Source organism: Hippopotamus amphibius, chromosome 6, assembly GCF_030028045.1.
Source record: "Hippopotamus amphibius kiboko isolate mHipAmp2 chromosome 6, mHipAmp2.hap2, whole genome shotgun sequence".
NCBI classification, from domain to species: domain Eukaryota; kingdom Metazoa; phylum Chordata; class Mammalia; order Artiodactyla; family Hippopotamidae; genus Hippopotamus; species Hippopotamus amphibius.
This window is the reverse complement of record NC_080191.1, coordinates 119,620,900-119,642,992: the sequence shown is the minus strand read 5'-3', so window position 1 is coordinate 119,642,992 and position 22,093 is coordinate 119,620,900. Positions and strand designations below refer to the sequence as shown.

Genomic DNA, 22,093 nt, shown 5'->3' with positions numbered 1-22,093 from the left:
TGTTTCCACTCCTACTCCACAGGACAGTGATGTTTTGGCTTGGGTGACATTTTATGCACAATCAGAGGTTAGCAGGAGGTAGGCTCAGCACTTAGCTTCTTACTGTAAAATGTAAAGTTTAGGAAATGAAACACTCTAGTGTTTTACTTACAAATAGTCTCTAAGAAATGAATAATATTTTCTTTAAAATATCAAGGCAAAAAAAGATGTAAATGGAGTAAATGCAGCAAAAACTTGACAATTGTTGAATCCCCTCTATTTTGGTTTGTTTGAAATTTTTCATAATAAAAATATAGACAATTATTCATCTTTTCTTTAAAAACAACAAAAGAAATCTCTGAGCAAGTGTTTATTAAGTGTCTGAAATATGCCTAAGCTGTGCTGGGGGCCATGACTGAGGCAGAACAGCCCCCCAAATCTGCCATAAAAATGGAAGTCTGTATGTTTTCTTCCCTTTGGTGGGCATGAAAAAAGTCCCATCTTTACTCAGAATCTAGACTGGTTATTTTTAAACAGGCTTTTTCATTTTAAACCATGAAGTCTTCTGTTCAGCAAACTCTTAGGAGGAAACCAGTACGTCAAACAGAAGGGAGCTGCTGTGGGGGAGGGGAGAGTGTGTGTGTGTGTGTGTGTGTGTGTGTGTGTGTGCACGTGCGCACGCGCGCACACGCACATTGGGGACTTGCAGCTCAGGGGTGAGCCCTGCCTACTACCTCCCCCTCCCATCAGGGCTCCCAAGGAGGTGCCCAAGAGACCCTGGGTTTCCTGACAGTTGACTGAGATGCCCAAACTGGTCGTGTGCAAGACACTTCGCATTTCCCACTTAAGCGAAGAAATGTGGCCGGCCGGAGATCTGCGTCTCTGGTCCTCAGTGCTTGGCCTTATTAAAGAAATGAATGAGTCTGGCTAAGCACATCATAATCTCCACAACTCCCTTTGCCAACAGATATGGATTTTGCCACCCGCAAGGTCGCCATCCGTCTGCCCCAGACGAAGATCATTGAGCAAGACGGTAATAAGTTCAAGACACAAACCAACAACATATTACGAAACTATAACGTGAATTTCACGGTCGGGGTGGAGTTTGACGAGTACACAAAGGGCCTGGACAACCGGGATGTGAAGGTACCGCCGGGCTTGGCGTTTTCATTCACAAGTTCTTGGTGCAGGGGCTGGCTATCTGACTGCACAGGGAAAAAAATGACAGAAACAACCTGGGAGGCATCTGGAGAGGGGAACCAGAATGGACTTAATGCCACTGGCAATAAGCAAGTATTGAAAGGTTAGTGGGAAGGGGCAGGCTGGCTTCTGCATGAAGCTTATACGCCAAGGAGGGATTAAAGGATGCTGACCTCTCCAGGGTCCAGGGTAGGAGGCTGACTCATAGACTGACATGGGCCTGGCAGGCAAAATGAAGAGGGCCAGGTGGAATCAAGGAAGGACAGTGACGGTGCCAGCTGGATAGCATAGCTTCATCCTGGGGGCAACTCCTCAGCTGCAGCCAAGCATTGCCATGAAGGACTGAGGCCTCATGTTACTAGAATTCTTTTTCTTTTCAGGCTCTGTGAGCATTCATATGTTCTTCTATGAAATATCCATTTTAGATGATCCCAACTGATTTAATTTTCTTAGAAAAATGCTATGCAAATCACAACAAAAAATCAGTAGACTAAATGAAGCCAGGCTTTCTCCAATCCTAGGAACTGGGAGAAATATCTGGTAAGCTTGTGGCTTCAGTCTCAGCCTCACCTTAACCCACAAGACAAAATCGAGGAAATCCTCCATGCATCAGAAGACCAGACTTCTAGCCGCTTGAACTGTTTGGATATAGGGAGGCCCCTAATGTGAGCAGAGAACTCTGAGTGCAGAGTGGGGGGTTATCTCCAGGCCCAAGAACTGGAGTCTGCAGAAGAAACAGGCCCTCACCCAAAGGGCTCTTTGTGAATAAGGCAGAGATTGGTAGCAGCAGGGAGACATGGGGCAGTGATGGGAAAGGCAGGGCCAACGGCAGGTCCCCTCTCTTCCTGCATCACCTGGTGGTATCACAGCCCAGTGACTCATTGTTGCACTGTCCACACTCACGCTCAGTGTGAACAACTTTGTTTTCCAAATCCAGTTACACCTGGGCAGTCCCAACAAACAGAAATGGGGAGAACGCCAATCTCAGTCACATTTAAGGATCCCCATACCCAAATCTTAGCATCATATAAGAACCCCGGGGATTGCATGGTCCAGCTCAAGCCTGTGTGGTTCATACGGGAGTGGGCAGTTTGAGCTCTCATGGCACCCACTGCCCCTGGGCCAACGCAGCCACCAGAACCTCTGCCGTGGCTCTCAAGCTGAGAAGGGCCGGGTTGAGATTCCTGTGTCCAGGTATCCATGCTCTTAACCCCCGCAGAGGGCCAGCCTCTCAGAGCGCCGTAAGGAAGCAGGACCCTCCACCCTGCCCTTCCCCTTTCCCCATGAGCCCCACTTGCCCCAGAGCCCCACTCTGCCCTGATGCTTCCAGGAGCTCCTGCAAAGCTGAGGTCTCAACTCTTCCCCCAAAGCTCTGGTTCCTCTCCTCGGGTAGGGAGGAAAAGCTGTCATCATTCCTTGGGGATGATTCTAAAGCCAGAAGAGCAGGACATCTTTTATTTCTCAATCAAGTTGTCCTGTCACACTGATCATCTCAGTCTCAGCCATCGAGTCAGGGTTGAATGACATTTAGTGCTCTTTGCTAAAGAAAAGCGGGAAATGGAAAGTGCTTTGGAAATGCTTCCACCAGAGCAGTCTTGGCAGGAGACCCTAAGCTCCCTAACCCTGGAACAGCCCCTTGTGGAATCCCTCTCCAAGGGGTTGCTGGATCTACAAGGCTTTTCTGAACTGTGTGGCTGCAAGGCCAATTCCTCAGACATCAGAAATGATAGGAAAATTTGTCTCAGAATTTTTGCATCTCCTTGCTGTTCTAACCTAATCAGTTCCAAATGATTCATTTTCCCCTTGCTTCTCAGTTTTGGGTGTGGGCTATTGAAAAGCAGGCCTGTCCTCTCTGACTCATTCTTTTATCACCTTTGTTGATGGAGAACTCACTTTTACTGAAATAAATCATGTCCTTTTGGCCCTTTCTGGCCCTTAAAGGGTTCCATTTGTTAACACGTACCCTTCTGCCTCTCCCTTCCATGCTCCATCCTCTCTGAGTCCCATCCTCTCTCCAGGATCAGCTCTCAACGCTGCAGAGAGAGAGAATCCCCTTTCTCACCTTAATTTAAAGAGCTGTTACTTTCCTTCAAAAAAAACAAAACAAAAAAAACTTATTTGAGAGTGATTCAGATTTACAGAAAAGTTTCAAGAGTATAACCAAGAATATCTATATACTCTTCACCAAGAGGTTAACATTTTGCCTCATTTGCTTTGTCATTTGTTCATACTATCTCTAGTATATACACATTTTTTTTTCTGAGCAATCTGAAGGATTACCCCTAAATAATTCAGTGTGTGTTTCCTAAGAATTAGGATGTTCTCTTATGAAACCGTAGGGTAGTTATCAACCTCTATAACTTTAACACTGACACAGTACCTGTATCTAATCTACCACAAAGGGCTATTTTTGTTGTTGTTTTTCTTTTTCCTTGTAGCCATTTTCAGGGACCTTAATGGCTTCAATGTCTTTAAGGCTTGTAACATGGCTTTCTTATTGCTAGCTTTTTCTAAATTTCTGCAGAAACACATTCAGGTAAGCAGAGTCATAGGCTGGCTCTAAGGGACTGCTGTTTTTAATGATGTTAACTTTGGACATGGTGATGGGGGAAATTGCAGTGTGGGCCAACTTCCTTCTTTAATTCCCTGCAAGCACATCCTCTTCATCTTCACAGAAAGCTCTTCCTCTTCAGCCTGGCTCAGAATCAGTGGTTTTCCTTGCTTATATCCATCTCCTCAATTTCAAGATCTTTTAAGACATTTGAACCACCTTTTAAAGCCTCCTCTGATACACAGATAAAGGACACCAACTAAAAGCAAATATAATGGTGACATTTTAGTTCATGTAACCATTTTCTTCTCTCTTCCTGTTTCCTGTTTCAGGTAGGAGTGAGGCTGCAGTATCATAGGTATTACCATGATTCGTTAGTAACCAATTTACTCTGGGGTCAGAATAACTTTTAATTTTCCTGCCTAATAAGAGTTATTATAAGAAAATATTAGGACAGGCCCCCTGTGCATCACCATTTTTCTCCTTTGTTCCTTCTACAGATTTGTTAAGTCCCTACTACATGCAAGACCTCGGTCAGGAGCTATCGATAAATAATGAACCAGACCCCCTTTCCTGCCCTCAAAAACCTCACAGCCTCTTGAGGAAGTAGATAAGTAGATAGGCGATTACCATCTAGTGTCCATATTGATGGACAAGTGTGCACTCTGGTGATACCAGAGCTAAAGCAAGGAGGTGGGCTGACTGAGACTCTGTCAAGAACTATCATCAGTGGAAAACATGTACACATGCCCGTTTATTCCCCCGTGTGGATTTACCCTCAGGATTCTCTTTCAACAAAATCATTCAATCGCAGATTTATTCAACAGGGCTTCTCAGGGACCTCCTATGTGCTGGTGACTGTGCCAAGTCTGAGGTCGAAGAAATGGAGAGCTGTCATGGTCTCTTCAATCATGGAGCTTGTTGCCTTTCGGGGGAGACAGATATTCATTCAATCAGCATGCATTTTGTCCTTGATGTGTAAGACAATATGGGCCGGGGGATTAGAAGACACCGTTCTTGCCCGAATAGAAGATGTGAGCCTTTTTCTGTCTATTTGGGAGGGATCTCTGGAATATTCCAGACAACACCTCCCTTCCAGAAGAGCAAACAGAACAACTTATTAATTAAGCTTCTCTAAGACATTAAAAAAAAAAGTCAGGCTTAGGATGGCCCTGAAGGAGGAAGAGATGTATTTTCTGTAGAAAACATGTAGAATTTTATTGTTAAATTAACTTGGGGAGTATTAGTACATACACACACTTAAAAAAAAATTAAACACTACAAAGCAAAATTTCCTTGCTATCCTGGCCCCCAGCCGCTCAGCTTGCTCCCCAAGGACAATCACTATTACGGGTTCTTTTGCCTCCTTGCAGAGAACATGTACAAACATATGCATGCATCCCCACTCCAGTTTTCTTTTACACACATGGCCCTGATCCTTGCCTTTTTCACTTAAACTATACACTATGGAGACTGCTCTTCTCCATAAGTGTAGACCTGCCTCCTCCTTTCAAGGGCTACAGAGCAGGCAGGAACCATATTGTATTTAACCAGCTGCCCACTGATGGAATTTATGAGGCTTCCAGCCCTTTGCGACACTGGGATGGGCCGAGAGTAAAATAAGGAGGAATAAAATTGTACATAAGACATATAATATGGTCAAGGTCAAATATTATTTTAGAAATAGGTAGACCTAACAATCTGTAGAAAACGGATTTCTACCAAAAAACAGACCTGAAGGAGCAAAGAGAGTGAATTAAAAAAAAAAAAAGACACAGGTTCATTTATCACCAACTGGGTTTGCAAGACAAAGAGGAAAACAAATATCTGGTCCTTAGCATAATATGGCTTGTACACACTTGGAAGAAAACCAGCTCACATCAGGGTCTTCCCCAAGGAAGGGCAGCACCAACACACCACCATTTGGATGGGAATGATACCACCTCTGTGCCCACAGGCAAGCCTAACGTGGGCACAGAGGTAGGTGGCCTTGAAGGACCACTTAGGGATAGTACAGATTATCCCTTGGCAGGTACTAAGACAGGTAAAGTCGGGGGAACAGAAAGAGGAGACGTTGGTGCGGGGTGTGAAATTTGTAAATAGGTAAATTTAATAAGAGGGATTAAAGCCTCTTGTGGTTCAGCCTCTTATGGCTTCTCCAACCTGCTGGTCAACTCAGCCTGGTTTTCCAGCACAAGCTCTGCATCTCTCCTGCCTGCCCTGTGCTAATTGATCAGCACTGCTGCCTGGAGGAAACCCAGGACCAGGAGAAAGTCCACCTCCCGGTTCTGGACGACAGGACAGGCTTTAGAGCCACCCACGCAACCCTCTGCTAACTAGGTAGCTTCCCTGCCTTTATTATTGCTCTTGCCCTACAGTGAGCAGTCCTCACAATGTGTTTCCTGTAGGGAGAATTCTCAGAAGTAAAATTTCTAGGTCAAAAAGTATAGACCGCTTTATATTTTGAAAGGTAATCTACAACTGCCCTGCAAAAAGGTTCATACTGACTTCTGTGTGGGCCCCATGTGTGAGCCCAGGCTTCTCTGCACCTCTGCAACTCAGTGTGATTAGACTCTGATCTGTGACCACAGGATGAATTGCATCCGAAAAACAAACAGGCTTAATTTGCATTTCTCTTATTATCAGTGAGGTTGAAAGTTTTCTTATGTTTAAAAGCCATCTGCTAGGGTGTTCTGTCAGTTTTTTTTGTTTGTTTGTTTGTTTTTTCCTTATAAGCTGTTGGTTTGGAGTCCTATGTTGGATTCCCTATTAGGTTAATGATCTTTTTCCTTGTTGATTTACAGGAGCCCTTTGTATTTAAGGACATCAGGTCTTTGTCTGATATGTGTTACAATTATTTTTCCCAGTTTGTTATTCATCTGTTGACTTGGAGGCATTTTTCCCTTCCAGAAAGTTTACATCGTGACATAGTTAAACTCAGCATCTTTTACCCCACCGATTTGAAACGTGTCTTTACCATATGGTAAGATGGAAAAGGAGAAGTCTTTCGAAGAGAACAGAACCAGCCGAGATAAGTTGGTCTGGCTGGAATGAAAGGTGCATGTGGAAATGAAGCTGGGGGGATGCTGGCGGGGCTGCAGCTGAGGGCTCTGCCCTGGGGGCAAGCAGGAGCCCGGGAGTGGCTGCAGGAACTGCGGCTGCAGGTTTACATGCATTCAGTCCCCATTAAGACCATACATTTGATTTGCCTGGAAACCTCTCATTACAGAGTCTGGTCGTCTGGGAAGGTGATACCCTTGTGTGTGTGCAGAAGGGGGAAAAGGAGAACCGAGGCTGGAAGCAGTGGGTCAAGGGGGACAAGCTGTATCTGGTAAGTCCCCAGCTCCCCTCCACTCTGCTTATGCCAACTGCCAGTTCACCCAGCCAGGCGCTTCTACAAGAAAAATGGCCCTGCCCTCCTCCTCTAAGCTCTAGCCAAATGCGTGTGGTCATATAGTCAGAAAGCCATTCCCATCTAGCTCAGGGGACTCCAGGAGGAAATGTATATGGCTGTTTCTGTGAACAGCTGCAATTAAAAGGAAAGTTCAAAATGCTGAGTTAGGAAGCTGAGGTCCAAGGAGAAATGCAGGGAACCTGTTAAAGACCAACTGGGGAGAAATGTGAGGCATGGAATTAAGAGGCCCTGGAGGAGTGTGAGACCAGGCCTTGTCAGTGATGTGAGCCTAGGAGGGGAGGGGTGGCGGTGGGGGCAGGATGCACTGGGGACAATTGGGCCTGGGACCTGCCTGTAGACCACAGACCCTGGCCTCTCGTCCTAAGGTATGTCCACCTGATCCCAAAATATTTTAGGTTAATTTGGCACCAAAACAGAGCAGGTGGAAAAATTGCTGATTTCCTTGAATAAATTTTATCTGTCTAGATAACTTGATTTTTCACTCTTCAATCTTTAAGACAATCGATGTGTCCAACATTCAAGTAGTGAAGAATCTTCCACTCCTTCATGCTTTCAGTCACTCATTTGTTAAATGAATGACTCATTCAATGGATGGCTCTTCATTCATTCACCTGTGGAGTCAGGCAGGTACCGGGCTCCCGCGTCAGTATTCAGGTCACAGGGTGCCCTCCAGAGCCAGCCTTGCCTCATCTGAGATCTTTATTTCAGAGGCAATGTCAACTGGTGATAAATGGGAGGCAGTCACTGTGTTTTCCATCCACGGTTTTCCCTACCTGCTCTGGTTTGGATAATGGATTTTTTTAGTGTAGAACGAACCCCAACGGTCCCTGTGGCTAAGACGATGGAGTCATTGTCTACTGCAGTAATTTTTGTGGTTGTCCCCACACTCAGGTTTTTCCTCTCCTCTTCCAAAGGGTCACGAGGTGCGGATAAGTCCTGGGGGCTCCCTCTGTCTGGATGAAAGGCAGCATCTTGCCCGCCCAGGCAGGCCTGGGGGAGCCCTTTCTGCAGCCCATGAGCTCTTGCTGCCTGTGCTGCCACCAACCAACATTCTCACCCTCAGAGGGACAGCTCACCAGGCCCTTCAACTCCAAATACTCCCCACTAGATCCTTTCCTTCTCTGTGGCTTTGCTGCCTTTTATACATTAAGCGATGTTGCTTTAATCACGAGAGTAGAAGAAATCCCGCCCGAGAGGGTAATTTCTTTGCATCTTTCATTTTTATAGTTGTTCGAGCTCAATTCAAGTGTCAAAATCAAATTACTGCTACCTGCAGGGCACGCCAGCTGATTGGGTCTCTGTGATGCTCTTTGCCCAGAATGACTAAGTGTCCTCTTTATTCCCGCTCACTCGCCCCCAACTCACAGACACCCAGAGGGCTGGGGGTGGGCAGAAGGAAGGCCTGGCTCGTTAGTCACTCACCTGGTTTCTGATGGTGCAGGAGCTGAAATGCGGCGACCAGGTGTGCCACCAAGTGTTCAAGAAGAAGTGAAGGCTGTGAGGAGAGCCTACCCAGCACGCGCTCCATGCTCCCCGTGAAGAGTTCTCCGGGGGCTTTGGGGAGCAGCCTCAGGACCCTCCCACGCCTGACAGAGCCCATTAAGACATCTGGATGGGTTTTAAACAGAATGAGTGTGTAACAGTGACAGCCATAGTCGTCCTTCCTTGAAAGCTGGCATTAAACAAAAAAACAAAAATCACTCCCATACTTTGAAACTGTTTAATCTATCACCCTTTATCTCTAGAACTGTCAGTTTTATCCTCAAGCAGAAGAGGTGATTGCCTGCATGGTGGTTTTCTGTGCAGCTTTTGTTGTTTATTTTTTAGCTTACTGTAGCTTTGTTTGTTTGTTGTTAGTTTCCGTGTTGGCTGGGGGCGGGGGGGGGGGGGTGTTTTGCCTGGAAACATTCTCTGCCCAGCACAGCATCCCCTACTAATTCTTGGAGATTGCCTATTTGAGATTCATTTCTTTGGATAGCATATTTATTTCTCCAAGATTCTATTTTAAGAAGCATACGCCTTCCAGTTGGTACCTTCCCTTGAGAAGCCTGAGCAGATCTACCTCTAAAGTCCTCTGCAGGTCTGCAGAACCACCTGCTCTTGGTCCAGGCCAGCCCTTTGCCCTTCAGCCCTGGGCAGATGGGCACCCCTGCAGAGGGGTCACTAAGCTCTGCCAGGTAGCACGAGTTCAAGCCCTGCTGCTCCACTTCTTAACTGGGTGACCACAGGCAGATCATTTGGCCTCTCTGTCCTTGGTTTTCTCTTCTTTAAAATGGAGAAGACAAAAATAGCATCTCCTCCACGGGGATGGGTCACTGGGAGGATTAAGTGAGTTAATACATACAGAGTGCTTGGAACAGGACCTGGAACGTGGTGAGGGCTCAGTCCCTGCTAGCTCCGGTCAGTATGTGGAGTTACTCCCTCCACCGCCTCAGGGGTCCAGATGAGGGGATGCTCAGGAGCAAGAGCTCAACACCTCCGAGCTTCCTGGTGCTTCCAGAACATGAGGTTCGTTCCTCTGAGCACCAGTGTACTTTCCTGCTGGATACACAAATGGAACAGTGCAGCTGGGACAGCAGAGTACTTCATAGGGATGGATTTACGGTGGATCATTCATGGGGTCCTGGGAAGGCACTGCAGGTCAGGGCCATCTCCTCATCCCTCTGGAGCAGGGCTGGAACCCCACCATTAGACAAGCATCGCCTTTGTAAAGGAGGTTCATGCCGGGACGGGTAGCCGGTGGTATTAGCACACTCTGGTATGATCGGAATGATCTTTGATCCTAAAATCCTAAATGGGACTGGGGACGGAGAGAAAGGCTGTCAGCTGCCCACGTGACCCAGGGCCAGCCTCGGCTCAAGCCCTTGTGACAGGCGGCCATGACGTGGGCGCCCTGGGAAGCCGTGCTCCCCAGCAACGATGCCACGTCCAGGGAAGTGCCTGGTGGAGCCTCACACTGGCTTGGGACCTGGGGGAGGTGGTGGTCCTCCCGTGGGTGCTGGGGAGGGGGAGCCTCCTGAGGTTCCGGCCCACCTCCTGGGGCAGACCGGGGACCAAGTAGAGGGACTGGTGAAGTGGCCCCTTGTCCCCAGCTTCCCCAGAGCATCTCCAGGGGCCCCATGTTCCCAGTGACCCTTCTAGTCTTGCCCTTGCCCACCGCAGCCTCAAATGAGCCTCTCCTTTGTCCCTTAAGAAAACCCTATTGAACGAGATCACTGGGGACTAGCTATAAAGTATTCTGCACATGTAAGAGGTTATAGTTATTCATAATTTTTGATCCTAGCTTTTGCAAAGTATATTCTAGGGAATGTTAGCCACTCAAGATTCTGTGAAAAGGTTCATGGTCAAATGAACTTCGGAAATGCTGAGAACTATATCCCCTTCTTAGAAATGCACAGTGAGAGTTAGTGTCTTTAAAGCCCTGAAAAGTCCTGTAGCAAAGAAGCCTGGCCTTAAATACTAGGACCCCTTCTCCCTGCAGTGTTTCCTGTCCACAGGGTGTTTTGGAAACACTATGCATCTACATTCAATGAAAGAGAACAAACAATATCATTTAAAACTCCCATTTCCCAAGTGGGATTTTCTCAGTATGTATTTTTTTCCACAAAGGAAGAGTAACCGAATTACTTTACATGTGGTGTGAAAGAGTGGTTGTGGGGGATTCATTCTACAGTTCGTTCTTTTTCAACTAAGGTGCATCTGAACTCATCAGAAGTGGTCAAGTTGGAGGCACCCATTTTAAAGCAAGGGCATGTTTTGGGGGCCAGGGCCGATCTCCCAGTCCTGCACTACTGTTAACGAGGTAGGGCAAGTCCCTTGCCTCCTTTTTCTGTTCCTTCAGCCTATTTCAAAACTAAATCATGACAAGAATGCCTCACTCCGGTACTGACAAGGATGTTTGCGGACGTGACCACCTTGACTAACCAGGTACATAGACCACAGCCAAAGCAACAGCAACTGAGACACATCCCTGGGTTTTGCCCCCACCCCCAACCCTAAGCACAGGAAGATTTCTTTCAGTACAACTAGGCAAGTCAACACAGGGCAGGTGTACTTACAGCTGCTAGGTAGGCTTAGCCTGGGTCCTTAATCGGTGTTCAAAGAGAGGATACTGGGCCTTTTGTGAGGCATCTCATCAGTGCTGGAGCACTTTCCAGGACTAGGATAGAGGAGCCCATTTCACAGAGGAGGAAACTGAGGCTCTGAAAGGGTCCAACAATCACCTAAGACCCCACAGCTGGTGAGTCTCAGAAGCAGAATTTGAACCCAGGTAGGTCTATCTCCAGAATTGTAGACCCTCCACAGAGGAGGCAGCCCCTCACAGAAACAGGGTGGCCTTCCCCCTTCCTGGACGTCCAGACCCACCTCAGCAGGCTCCAGACCCTGGCATGTTCAGGAGACCACGAATGCCATTTCTTCCCAATCATTTGAAATGAGGTTTTATTTTTCTTAAATCAGCACTCACTTTGTCTCTTTCAAGACTAATCCTGCTGCCGACAGGACGTCATTGGAAGTGACTCGTTTGCATTCTCCCAGCTGAGGGGTTAGGTCCTGCCTCTGTGCAGAGCCTGACAGAACTGATGGACAGAGCAGGCTTCCTGGAACTGATTTTTCCTCTTGAACTGGCATTTTTCCCTCATGATTTGCGATTGATTAGAAGGGCAGAGGTTGGGGATATTTAGTGTTGGCTCACTGATTACACTAGTTATGTAGATAGATCCAATTAGAACCTGGGGCTTAAGAAAATGAAATAGAATTTTCAGAACTTCCAAGATTTAGTCATAGATTTTTCTGGGGCTGGCCCTCACTTTAGCTGTTCCTCATGCTTCTGGACTGCTAAGGTTATGGAAAATGAAGGAGCACCAAAGGGAAGCTCTGGAAAAAGTGGTCAAATGGCACCTTTTTTAGACTATTATAACAGAAAATGCACTCGGCTAACAAGAGATTAGTGAACACCTGCCGAGGTCAGAGGCTGGAGACACAGATGTGTCCTTCTGCTTCTGCCAGGGGAATAGCCATGCTAGACATTCCTCATGGAGGGGATTCAGTTCAGGGAATTGCTTGCACAGAAGATGGCAAAGCTTGGAAGCCTAGTAGGAGATGTGAAGCAGCTGGGAGCTTGGCAACAGCAGGAAGCTGAGCGACAGATGGCCCAGGAGGAACGCAGTTTATCAGAAGCTAGAAGCCAGCTGCCAGGAGGCGCTGGACCCTAGCAGGAGGGGCTAGCAGAGGAGACCAAAAAACACCCCCAAAACAGAAGAGACAGAGAAACACCCTGGCTTCTCCTTTCTTTCCACTTTCCAGTCTCCCATCCGTGCTCCTATGAGTAGAAACTAGCCCAAAGCCTGTTGCCAGGGAGCCTAAGAAACGTAGTTCCCTGCAGGGCAGAGCAGCACAGGGAAAGGAGGGGAAGGTGTCTGAGAGCAAATGGGAACGGAGGTGCACTCAGGGGAGTGGCCCCCGGGCCCTGCCCTCCGAGAGCTGCCAATCTGACTCAGGCCATCTTTGAAGGACAGGGAAGAGGGGAGGGGTTCATCATCACCTGAGCCCTCCTTGAGCCACGCAGTGTGCCAGGTATGCTTTCCATAGGTACCCTAGGTCCCTTAATCCTCAACACAGACCTGCATGGCAATACCATCCCCACTTTACACAAGAGGAAACTGAGACTTGGCAGAGTCAGGAGGGTGCCAGCCGGGACATGGCAGGGTAGGGGTTTGCATGCAGAGCCCAGGCTCCCGTTGGCATTCCCAGTGCCGGTGGCAGCCTTACTCCTCACATCCATCAGTCTTTGGGCACATGGGACCTTTTCCAAATGCAGACAAAGCTTCCTCCCCATCTTAAAGGACAATGAAGTTAATAAAAGAAAGCACTTATTGAATTGAAACAAAAGACTATTTTATTTGCCTTACTTTTAACTCCCATTAAGTACTTAAAAGCTCAATGGAAATGTTTTCTTTTATTAAAGTTCACTGTTTTAAGCTTTAAAAGCGATGGAAACCTCTCTAAAACTTCCCCAGAGCCAAGATCCTTGGCTAACAACAATCCCACAGGGTAGGCCACAGCTGTAGTAGGTGTGCTTACGTGTGCCTGGGCGAGCGTGAGATGTGAGTGACTCTGGACCCCCGCTTTGTGGCACCTTTCACACTTGTAATTATGTAGTGGCTTGTAATTCTTGTTCGTCGTTATTCCCATCCTCCTGGATCATACACTCCGCAAGGGCAGAGGCAGTTCTGGTGTGCGTCCTGCTCTTACAGCCTCCAGTGCCTGCTGCCGCCTCTGCCCTTTGCCTGTCTGCATTGCAGACACGGTCAGCCAGGAAGTATTTATCAGACACCTCGGTGCCAGGGCCTGTGACAGATGCAGACATTTTTCTTCATCAGCCTATTCACTCCAGGAGCATTATTGATCATCTACTCTGAAGCAGGCCCCGCGGCCAGGCACTGACGGGATAGAGGGAAGCAAAGTAGCTGCGTTCCCCCCTCCCAAATTTTGTTTCTAAGCCTCACAGCCTTTCAAGGCAGACATCATTATCCTCATTTTATGAATGAGGCTCAAACAGGGTGAGAAGGCTTCCAAAATCACACTCCTGATTTGGAAGAGACAAGGACAGGCATCTCATCTCTTCTCCCTGCCCAACACTGCCCTTCCTCCTTCCTGGGTGCGTTGGGAGGCAGAGGAAGAAACTGAAAATGAACCAGAGAAATCAGAAGATGCTGTTGCTTTATGTGTTTCCCATAACAAGAGAAGAAACTAAAAGACCCTTGTAATCCACTAGCCATGGATAAACAAGATGTTGTTTGTAAGGCCCTTAATCCAGCGCCTGGCTGGTAACAGTCATGCAACAGACAAATCTAAGACAATAGTCAGTAATTACTTTTTTTTAGAACAAAATGGAACCATTTTTTAAAAACCAAAAAGGAACAAGTTTGCCCTCCAGGGGACATTCAGCCTTGTCGGGAGACATTTTTGGTTGTCACACCTAGGGGTGGGGTGCTACTGACATCGAATGGGTAGAAACCAGGGAGGCTGCTGAACATCCTACAAAACACAGGACGGCCCCCACAACGCAGAATGTTGTGGCCTCAAATGCCAACAGTACAGAGGGCGAGAAGCTGGTCTCATGGAGACTTTTCTTGCATCATTATTTTTTATAACATTATTTTCAACAGACGCAGAGCGATCGATTACATGGCTGATGATCTAGAAGTAGTTGGAAGACTCTTTTTCTCTTGTAACCTAAGTATAGGATTCATCTGCTTTATCCCAGCTTCACCGGCGGGCTTCGGGGTGTTGCCACTGTTTGACTCACCCCACGCCCCCTCCATCCTGTTGCTTCTCTCAGGGACTAAAGAAGAGTTAGACAAGACCTACTTCGTTGCAGAAAGAGTCAGGACTCCCAAGACTTAGTTCCTATCTTTAAGTGCTCGCCCTCTCTGAGTTCCTTTTCTCCCTGGCACAGGCCTGGAGGCCCCTCTCAGCCCCATTATGATCTTTGGGGAATGTTAATGCACTTCCAATAACAGGAGATCTGAAAGCCAGCGCCACGTGATGTGAGCCCAGCCAGATTAGAACGACTTCAAATCCCTTTAGACTTAAGGAACAATGGCCTTGTCGGAATTGTAGGGATAATTAGAAAATATGGTGCCGCTTTCTCTAATCAGGGTAAGGTTCTGAGGCTACAGAGGCTTCAGCTGGGAAGCGGCTACATTTTCTCTGGTGAGGCTATAGAAGACCTTCCAGAGTTGGGACTCTAGTCCTTTTGCTCCGTCTTGGCCAGAGGTTGGGGTCCTTAGTATGTCAATTGCACTTCAATAGAACTCTTTTTTTTTTTTTTTTTTTTTTGAGTCAAGACTCCATAGTGGGAACCCGGTTATAACTCTGGCTGTAGGGATAAGTATTTCAATAAAATTCACTGGAGCCCGAACTGGAGCGAGGGGGAGCCTTGGTGGTCATCTGACACCTGTCCCCCTGCTAGAAGTCAGAGAAGGGACTCGCTAAGATGACAATTATGTGGAAGCCGGGACTCAAATTCAGATTTTCCTGACTTCCTCTCCAGATTGCGTCCCAATTACAATGGGACCTGAGGAGAATAACCTCCTTACTGAAGGCCATGCTGCCCCTCCCATGCTCTTCTTTCTAAATAGGGAGAAATCACAAGGCACAGCCTTGGGGTCACTAAAAGGGCCACCTGACATTCATGAAGCATCTTTCAGTTTGTATGGCGTTTTCATACTTCCTATTGTGTGTAATCTTCTTAAGAACCAGGAAGAAAAGGCAGGTAGTGTTAAAATCCTCTTGGCAGATGAGGAAACTGAGGCACAAAGGGATTAAGTGACTTTCCTCAGGTCACTAGGATGCTAACAGCAGAGTAGGCGTTCAGCCTCAGTTCTCCTAACCCACGTCCAGAGCATCCTCCACTCCTCTGTGGACCACATTTGTTCCAGCCCTGGGAAATCCAGAGGCAGGAGAAACCCCAGGGTGCCCAGAAATCCCAGGCTGGGGCCATCCAAGTTTGGGAGACTCCCTTTGAAAAAGGAGAGAAACAGCCTGAAAGAACAAGGCAAAGGCACTGGCTGACGTGGAGGGTGGGCATCTCCATGGCCAGAGGAGCCCAGGGCCTCTTGCTGGCACCTGGGTAGCGAAGGCCCCTGTCCAGGGCAGGGGGATGCGACGGATATTCCTTGACTCTGGTTCTCCCATAAAAATAACAAGAAGAAAGGGGAAAAGGCCACAGCCCCCATCTTCTTACACCCCTCCAGGAGCAAAGGTTAGGCCCTGCCAGCCTACAAGTGGCCTCTGCCCCTTGGCTAAAACAAGCTTGTTCCAAGTCCCATTTCCAATCCCTTATTTTGCACCCACATCAACAGGGAAACTTCCTGTGAGGCACCACATCTTCCGATGGATCAGTCGGTGTGTTTGCCTTAACGACATCAAAGTTCCAGCCGGCAGGACCCGTGCCCATCTGTTCGGGTGGGCTTCACTGCCGTGTAGCCTTGGGGGGAGCTACCCCAGCCTCTCTGCGTAGGAATGTCCTCCCTCTCTCCCTCCTCCCTGTCCCCTGACTGTCACACCCACACTGGGAGGACTTTGTCATTAACTGAGAGTGGGGAGTCGTGAGGCAAAGCTACATAGAGGTGAGAAGGGAAAACGTGAAAAAGCACTGCCTGTGGGTAGGAAGCAGGGGAAGAGCTGGGTGCCCGGGAGCAGCTGGTTAGCGGCTAAGGGCTGGGGGCTGCGGACCAGTCTAGCACCAAAGTTCTAGCACGTGCCTGGGGCAGGGTTGTCCTGAGTGCATTGTTATGTATTAGTCATACACAGAACAAAAACTCAGTGGCCGCTGGGCCTCCATAGGGTCCTAGACTACCAACGAGCTCTGAGTGGGCAGGGGAGGGAACGACCCACTGCTGCCTCTCCACCTGGGTGACCTTGAGTCTGTTTCTTAACGTCTCTGAGCCCTTTTCTGGCAAGTAGGTAGACTAATCCTTGCCCACCTCTCAAGGTTGCCACGGGTCTTCGTATGGTCAGGTCACTCGCGATGGCTGTTCTCTTGCTCTCTGGACACCCCCTGCCCGACCAGTGCCTGCTCCACCCACACCCCGCGCACAAGGCTGCTCTTCCTGCGTACTCACCCCAGGCTCCAGCTAGTGATTGCTCTCATCAAAGGGGCGGTGAAGGGTCTGCCCCTCTACCGGTTTCCCTCGTAACTGATGAGCCCACCTGACGTCAATTCCCCTATAACTGGCAATCTCCTCCCAACCCCAACCCAGAGCAAAGACTGCCACCACGTCCTGCCCACGGTCTGCTGCACACGATGGAGAGCCAGTCCAGGACCTTACTTCAGACGTGTAAGCTCGCCCATCCTTTAAACAATTGATGTCTCTGTTGCTCACTCCGGGCTCTGTCTTTGGTCTTGAAGCTGGGCAAGCACAGGCCTTGTAGGGCTCCTGGGTGCAGCCCCACAGTCTTCAAGAAGATAGAGGGGACATCTCTGGTGGCCCAGTGGCTAAGACTCTGTGTTCCCAATGCAGGGGGCCAAGGTTCAATCCCTGGTCAGGGAGCTAGATCCCACATGCATGCTGCAACGAAGAGTTCTCAGGCCACAACGAAGATCCGGCATGGTGCAGCTAAGACCTGGTGCAGCCAAATACAGGCATGCATACGTACATACGTACATACTGGAGGATGTCACAGTCTTAAAATCCTGGCGGTGCTTCCTGTGTGCCAGGGTGAGGCACATGTCAATTAGGACATGTTGGGGGTTGCTTGCCTACCCAGCCCACCATTCTGCCCTGCCCCCCTTTCAGTCCAGTCTCAAGTTTGTTCTGGGACCCACACAGCTCCAGAGGGAAACCGTGTCATTGGTTCTGGGGTGCCCTAAGCTGCTCAATCAAGCTGAAGGGTGGGGCAGGGGCTCTTGCACTCGTCCCCCACCCTCACAAGAAGACAGGGACTTGCCGTTTTCCCCGCAGCCACCTTAACACTGAAGAAAACCACCTGGGGAGGATGTCCACGGCAAGGATGACAGAGCCCAGACACAAGAATAGCCAGCATTCTTGACGACATCATTGAGCCACCTGTAGTCTCTCACCTGTGTAGCCAAAATTCGGCCTCTGTACCCCAACACCTAATTGAATCTAGGACACAGAGTTTGGGGTGAAGTAGAAAAGAATGGCTTTATTGCTTTGCCAGGCAAAGGACATTACAGCGGGCTAATGCCCTTGAGACTGTGTGTCCCAACCAGAAGGAGTTTTTTAGTCATGGTTCAAAGAGGAGGGAGTGATCAGCTCGTGGACATCCTTCTGATGGGCTGGTGGTGAGGTACTAGGGAGTCAGCATCCTCAACCTTCTGGTTCCACCCAGTCTGGGGTCTACATGCTTCTGGGCAGCATACCGTTAACGTCTCCCTCCTGATGGGGGTTTCAGCATCTGCAAAACAGCTCAAAGATTTTTTTATGTGTATCCCTTGAGGGGGAACCAGGACCTTGCCCCAAGGCTGCACTATTGTATCTTGACTGTTCCTCCCTTGTCTCTGCATCCCCTCCCTTCCCTAATTAGCGACTGTTTGAACCTGCCCTTTGGAACTCAGGGAAAGTCATGGAGGCTGAACAGAGCCAATTTCCTGCACACGAGAAAACAGGAGGACACAGAAAGGCTTTTATGCCCAGGACACCACAGGGTCCTGCTTGGTTTCACCTGGAGCGTGCCTTAGCCCTGGACCTCTAGAACTGTGAGAAAACAAATAGCCCTATTTTTCAGGCCTGTTTCTGTGACTTGCTACCCAAGCATCTTAACTGCCCTAGGTGAGGGCGTCTTTTCCATGCCAGCCACTGAGGCTGTCCCAGATGCTGCTGGAACCTGCCGTACTTCTCCTCACACACCAGAAAGCAAAGCAGCCACATGGTGGTGGGACAGAGCCAGGTCACCATCCCACCCCTCCCACCCCAGGATTAATGGTCACTCTCAGGTCCCGTTGTCATGCAGGCCCGCCCTCCTCCCAGCCTGCCTTGGGTCCTGGAATGCCTGCCTCAGATCTCTGTTTCCATTCTGTTCCTGAGTCTTCTCTAGACCTGGATTGAAGCCTGGACCCTGACCCACGCAGGCCCCCAGGCCCTTTCCCTAGTGGGCAGGCTCCTCGGTTGGACCCACACACCTTAGGCCCCTGGGTGGGGGCTTGACTCTGCTCAGATCCCCACCCAGGCCCCACAGGACTCAGAGGGGCCCTCCGTCTCACAAGAAGCCCCTGCCCCACTATCCTGGGGTCAGTGGCAGCCACCGAAAGGCTTCAAGTAGTACGAAAGATGTGTTTTATAGCTCCATGTTTAGAAAGGCCCTACTGGAGGCCATGTGGAGGGTGGATCATGAAAAGGGCACAGTGGGCCTGTGTCTGGACCTCCAGGCCTGGGGTCTGTGCAAGGCTGGGGGTTGATGGATTTTCTCTGGAATCCCAGCTTTGACACTGAGCCATCCTTTTGAAAGGAATAATAAATACACAGTAATAAAGGCTGCCATTTTTGAGTACTTTATCCCAGGCACAGTGCTAGGCCCCTCCCATCCACTTGCGTATTGAGTCCTCACGATAATGCAATAAGATTTTTTTTTTTTTTTTTGCCACACTGCATGGCATGTGGGATCTTAGTTCCTCCGACCAGGGATCAAATCCAAGGCCCCTGCATTGGGAGCACAGAGCCTTAACCACTGGACCTCCAGGGAAGTCCCTTAATAACCATTTTTGATCCTCATTTTATAGACCAGACCCTCTGCTGTCCAGAACACGTATGTGACCTGTCCAAGCACCCCAAGCTGCAAAGAAGCACATCCCACAGTAAACCCAGCTCCAAAAACCTCCTGGCTTCTTAAGCAAGTGCTGGTTCCCGTCCTATGACACGCATTACGAACAGCACGTCTCACAGTGCAGGAGAGCAGGGGGCTGGCCAATGGGGCTTTCTCAGGAGCACCGTGTGGGATAAGCTTGTAGCTGTTAATTGTTCACTGGGTGCAGAGCCTTCCCGGGCTCTGGGACCTAAGCTGCTTCCCAGGGCAGAAGAGGCCTGTCCAGGAGGAGGTCTCAGGGCCCTTCCAAATCCTGATTCCCCTTGGCCCTGAGCTCAGGGATGTGAAAATGATACATGTGGGAACAGCAGGCCCCATTGTATTCAGGTTGTTCTCTCTTTATGGGTGGGCAGTGGGTAGGCATGATGCCCGTTGTGGTGGGAAGGATGCCAAAAACCCCTGAATTTCTTGTGTGTCCTAGAGATGGGCCCTGGGTGGGCGAGCAGGTCAGTCCACAAGACCAGATACTTGCCAATGAAGAGGAGGAAGAACAGTTCTCAGGTTCGGTCCCCTTCTGGATTTCTGGTTGCCAGTGGGAAATGCTGATAAGAATCCACCAGGACCTCAATCAGTAATGTTGTTAAACCTCTAGAATCTGAGATTTTGTTTATATTCACTTGTCTTTCATTTTTGCCCATTCACCACCATGCTTTGAAAAGAGGCCTTTAGCTGATTGCACAACAATGTCCCTGATGAGCCAGTCTTTGGCCCTGCCCTGCCTCCCCCTGCAGTATTTCCTCCAATGCAGGTGGCCAGGCAGGCCACCCTCAAGCCTGAGAAATCACTGAAAAAGGAGTCTAGCTGAGCTCCCAGCTCCCAACCCCAGTCCTTTCCCTCCCTGGTTTCAACCTTGTTAATTAAGAAAGCAGACTGGGGCTCGGTGTGAGGGAGACTTTTGTGCCTGCCTCTTAAAAGCAAGGGCACCTCTGTAAGAACCAGTTGGCATGGCGACTGAGCCAAGAGGATGCTTTCAAAATGGGCAATTTAATTTAAACAATCACTGTGTTTTTAACTAAATGTCACATTCCCATAATTGCGAGGACAGCTAATTGGGCAATTAAAAGTTTGGAATCTTTTATTTTTGTTCTCTTAGTCCACTTAATGTGTGTGAATGCACACACACACACACACACACACACACACACACACACACACACACACACACACACACACAGAATCACTCAGAATATGGGCCAAGTTAACTAATCCCATGGTTACCAATGATGAAAATTCTGAAGCGCTTGGTCTCCACGCTTGACCATTTGGTGGTGGTGGTTTCATCAGCATTATCAATTCCTAATCCCAAACCAAGGCGCCACCTCATTCCCCTCCTCCCACACCAAGAATGTGGATGAGGGTCAAGATATTGCCAAGCCCCATGCGATACACACCCACCCAACAGAGGTGAAATTTACCTGGTGGAGGGACTCTGACTTGGGAAAGTTATCACCTGGACCTTCATGCATTTTTAAATTCTGAAGCCCCTGGCCTTAAGCACACATCTAGCTTCACTTGTACATCCATCTTTTCTAAACACTGACCTCTGTGAAAAATGCAGATGTTGTCCTCTGAGGGAGAAACTGCCTGGAATATGTGCAGGTGTGTTACTTGCTCCATTGAATCCTGGATTCCGTGGCTATAGGCTTGGCGCCTGAACTGGAACTCAGCCCTTTGAATTCACTGCTTTGATATACTAATTGCCATAAAATAGTCTTTGTTTTAAACGTTGTTTCCAAAATTCTGATCCTGTGAACAATTCCGTTTTGCTGGATTTCTGTGTTAGCTGACTTCAGAAAGAATGTTTTCACCGTACCCTGGGACAGTCTGTCCCTCCAAAAACAATGTGGAGGGCTGGTTCACTCATCTTAACTATTTTTTAAAATCCAAATTGCTGTTCTGAATAAGCTAGAAGGAACCAAATGTGCTCAACTTGTGTTTCCTCCCAGGGCAGCAGGCTGACTCTGCTGTTTAATTGAGCTGAAACCCAGAGATGAAGGGCTGAGAAACAGGAGTCCATAGCACTGCAGGGGAAATGGAAACCCTACTCATCGCAGATGACAAATGCCATTCTAACCTCTCAACGCTGAGTGTGAGCCTTTTGAGTGCAAAGCGTTCCCTTTTGTTCTGATTTCCTGACAACAGTTTAATCATGCTCTATTCATAGAAATTATAGTAGAATTCTCTTGTTTCCCATATATCAAATAAGATAATGCACAGGGAAATCAAGTTCTGGAAACAAATATTTGAGTTGTAAGTCTCTTGCCAGTAGTGAAATCCTAAATTGTGTTGAAGGCTAGATATGTGGATATAGACCAGGGGACAGGGAGGGCATTTATCCTCCACAAACATTTCCTCGTAAATTTGCCCTCAACCCAAGGTCCAATCATCAGTAGAATTAAATAAATCATCATTAAAATTTTAAATATCTAATTTTAATAGCACAATGGAAATACGTTAAAGTGGGAAACTGACATTTATTGAGTATCTTTCATGTATATTATTTTATCTGATTCCTACATGGTCCTATAATGTAGGTTCCACTAACTGCATTTTATGGACAGAGAAACTGAGGCTAGAGAGGAGAAATAATTGCCCAAGATTGCCTGCCCAATAAGTTG

The 22,093-nt window shown here is 48.3% G+C and overlaps 1 protein-coding gene and 1 non-coding gene across 2 annotated transcripts in view; one reads left to right on the top strand and one right to left on the bottom strand.

Moving 5' to 3' along the window:
- Nucleotides 1–8,828, top strand: part of RBP1 (retinol binding protein 1) — a 79,446-nt gene extending 70,618 nt beyond the window's left edge. Inside the window, 2 exon segments of the mRNA XM_057739731.1 lie at nt 6,960–7,061; nt 8,587–8,828. Of these exon segments, the coding sequence (XP_057595714.1) occupies nt 6,960–7,061; nt 8,587–8,637 (153 nt within the window). The 3' untranslated portion in view covers nt 8,638–8,828.
- On the bottom strand, nt 3,610–3,739 carry LOC130856227 (small nucleolar RNA SNORA33). The gene has a single exon (XR_009054518.1). It is a non-coding gene; the product is annotated as a small nucleolar RNA SNORA33 (small nucleolar RNA).
- Nucleotides 8,829–22,093: the final 13,265 nt, after the last annotated feature.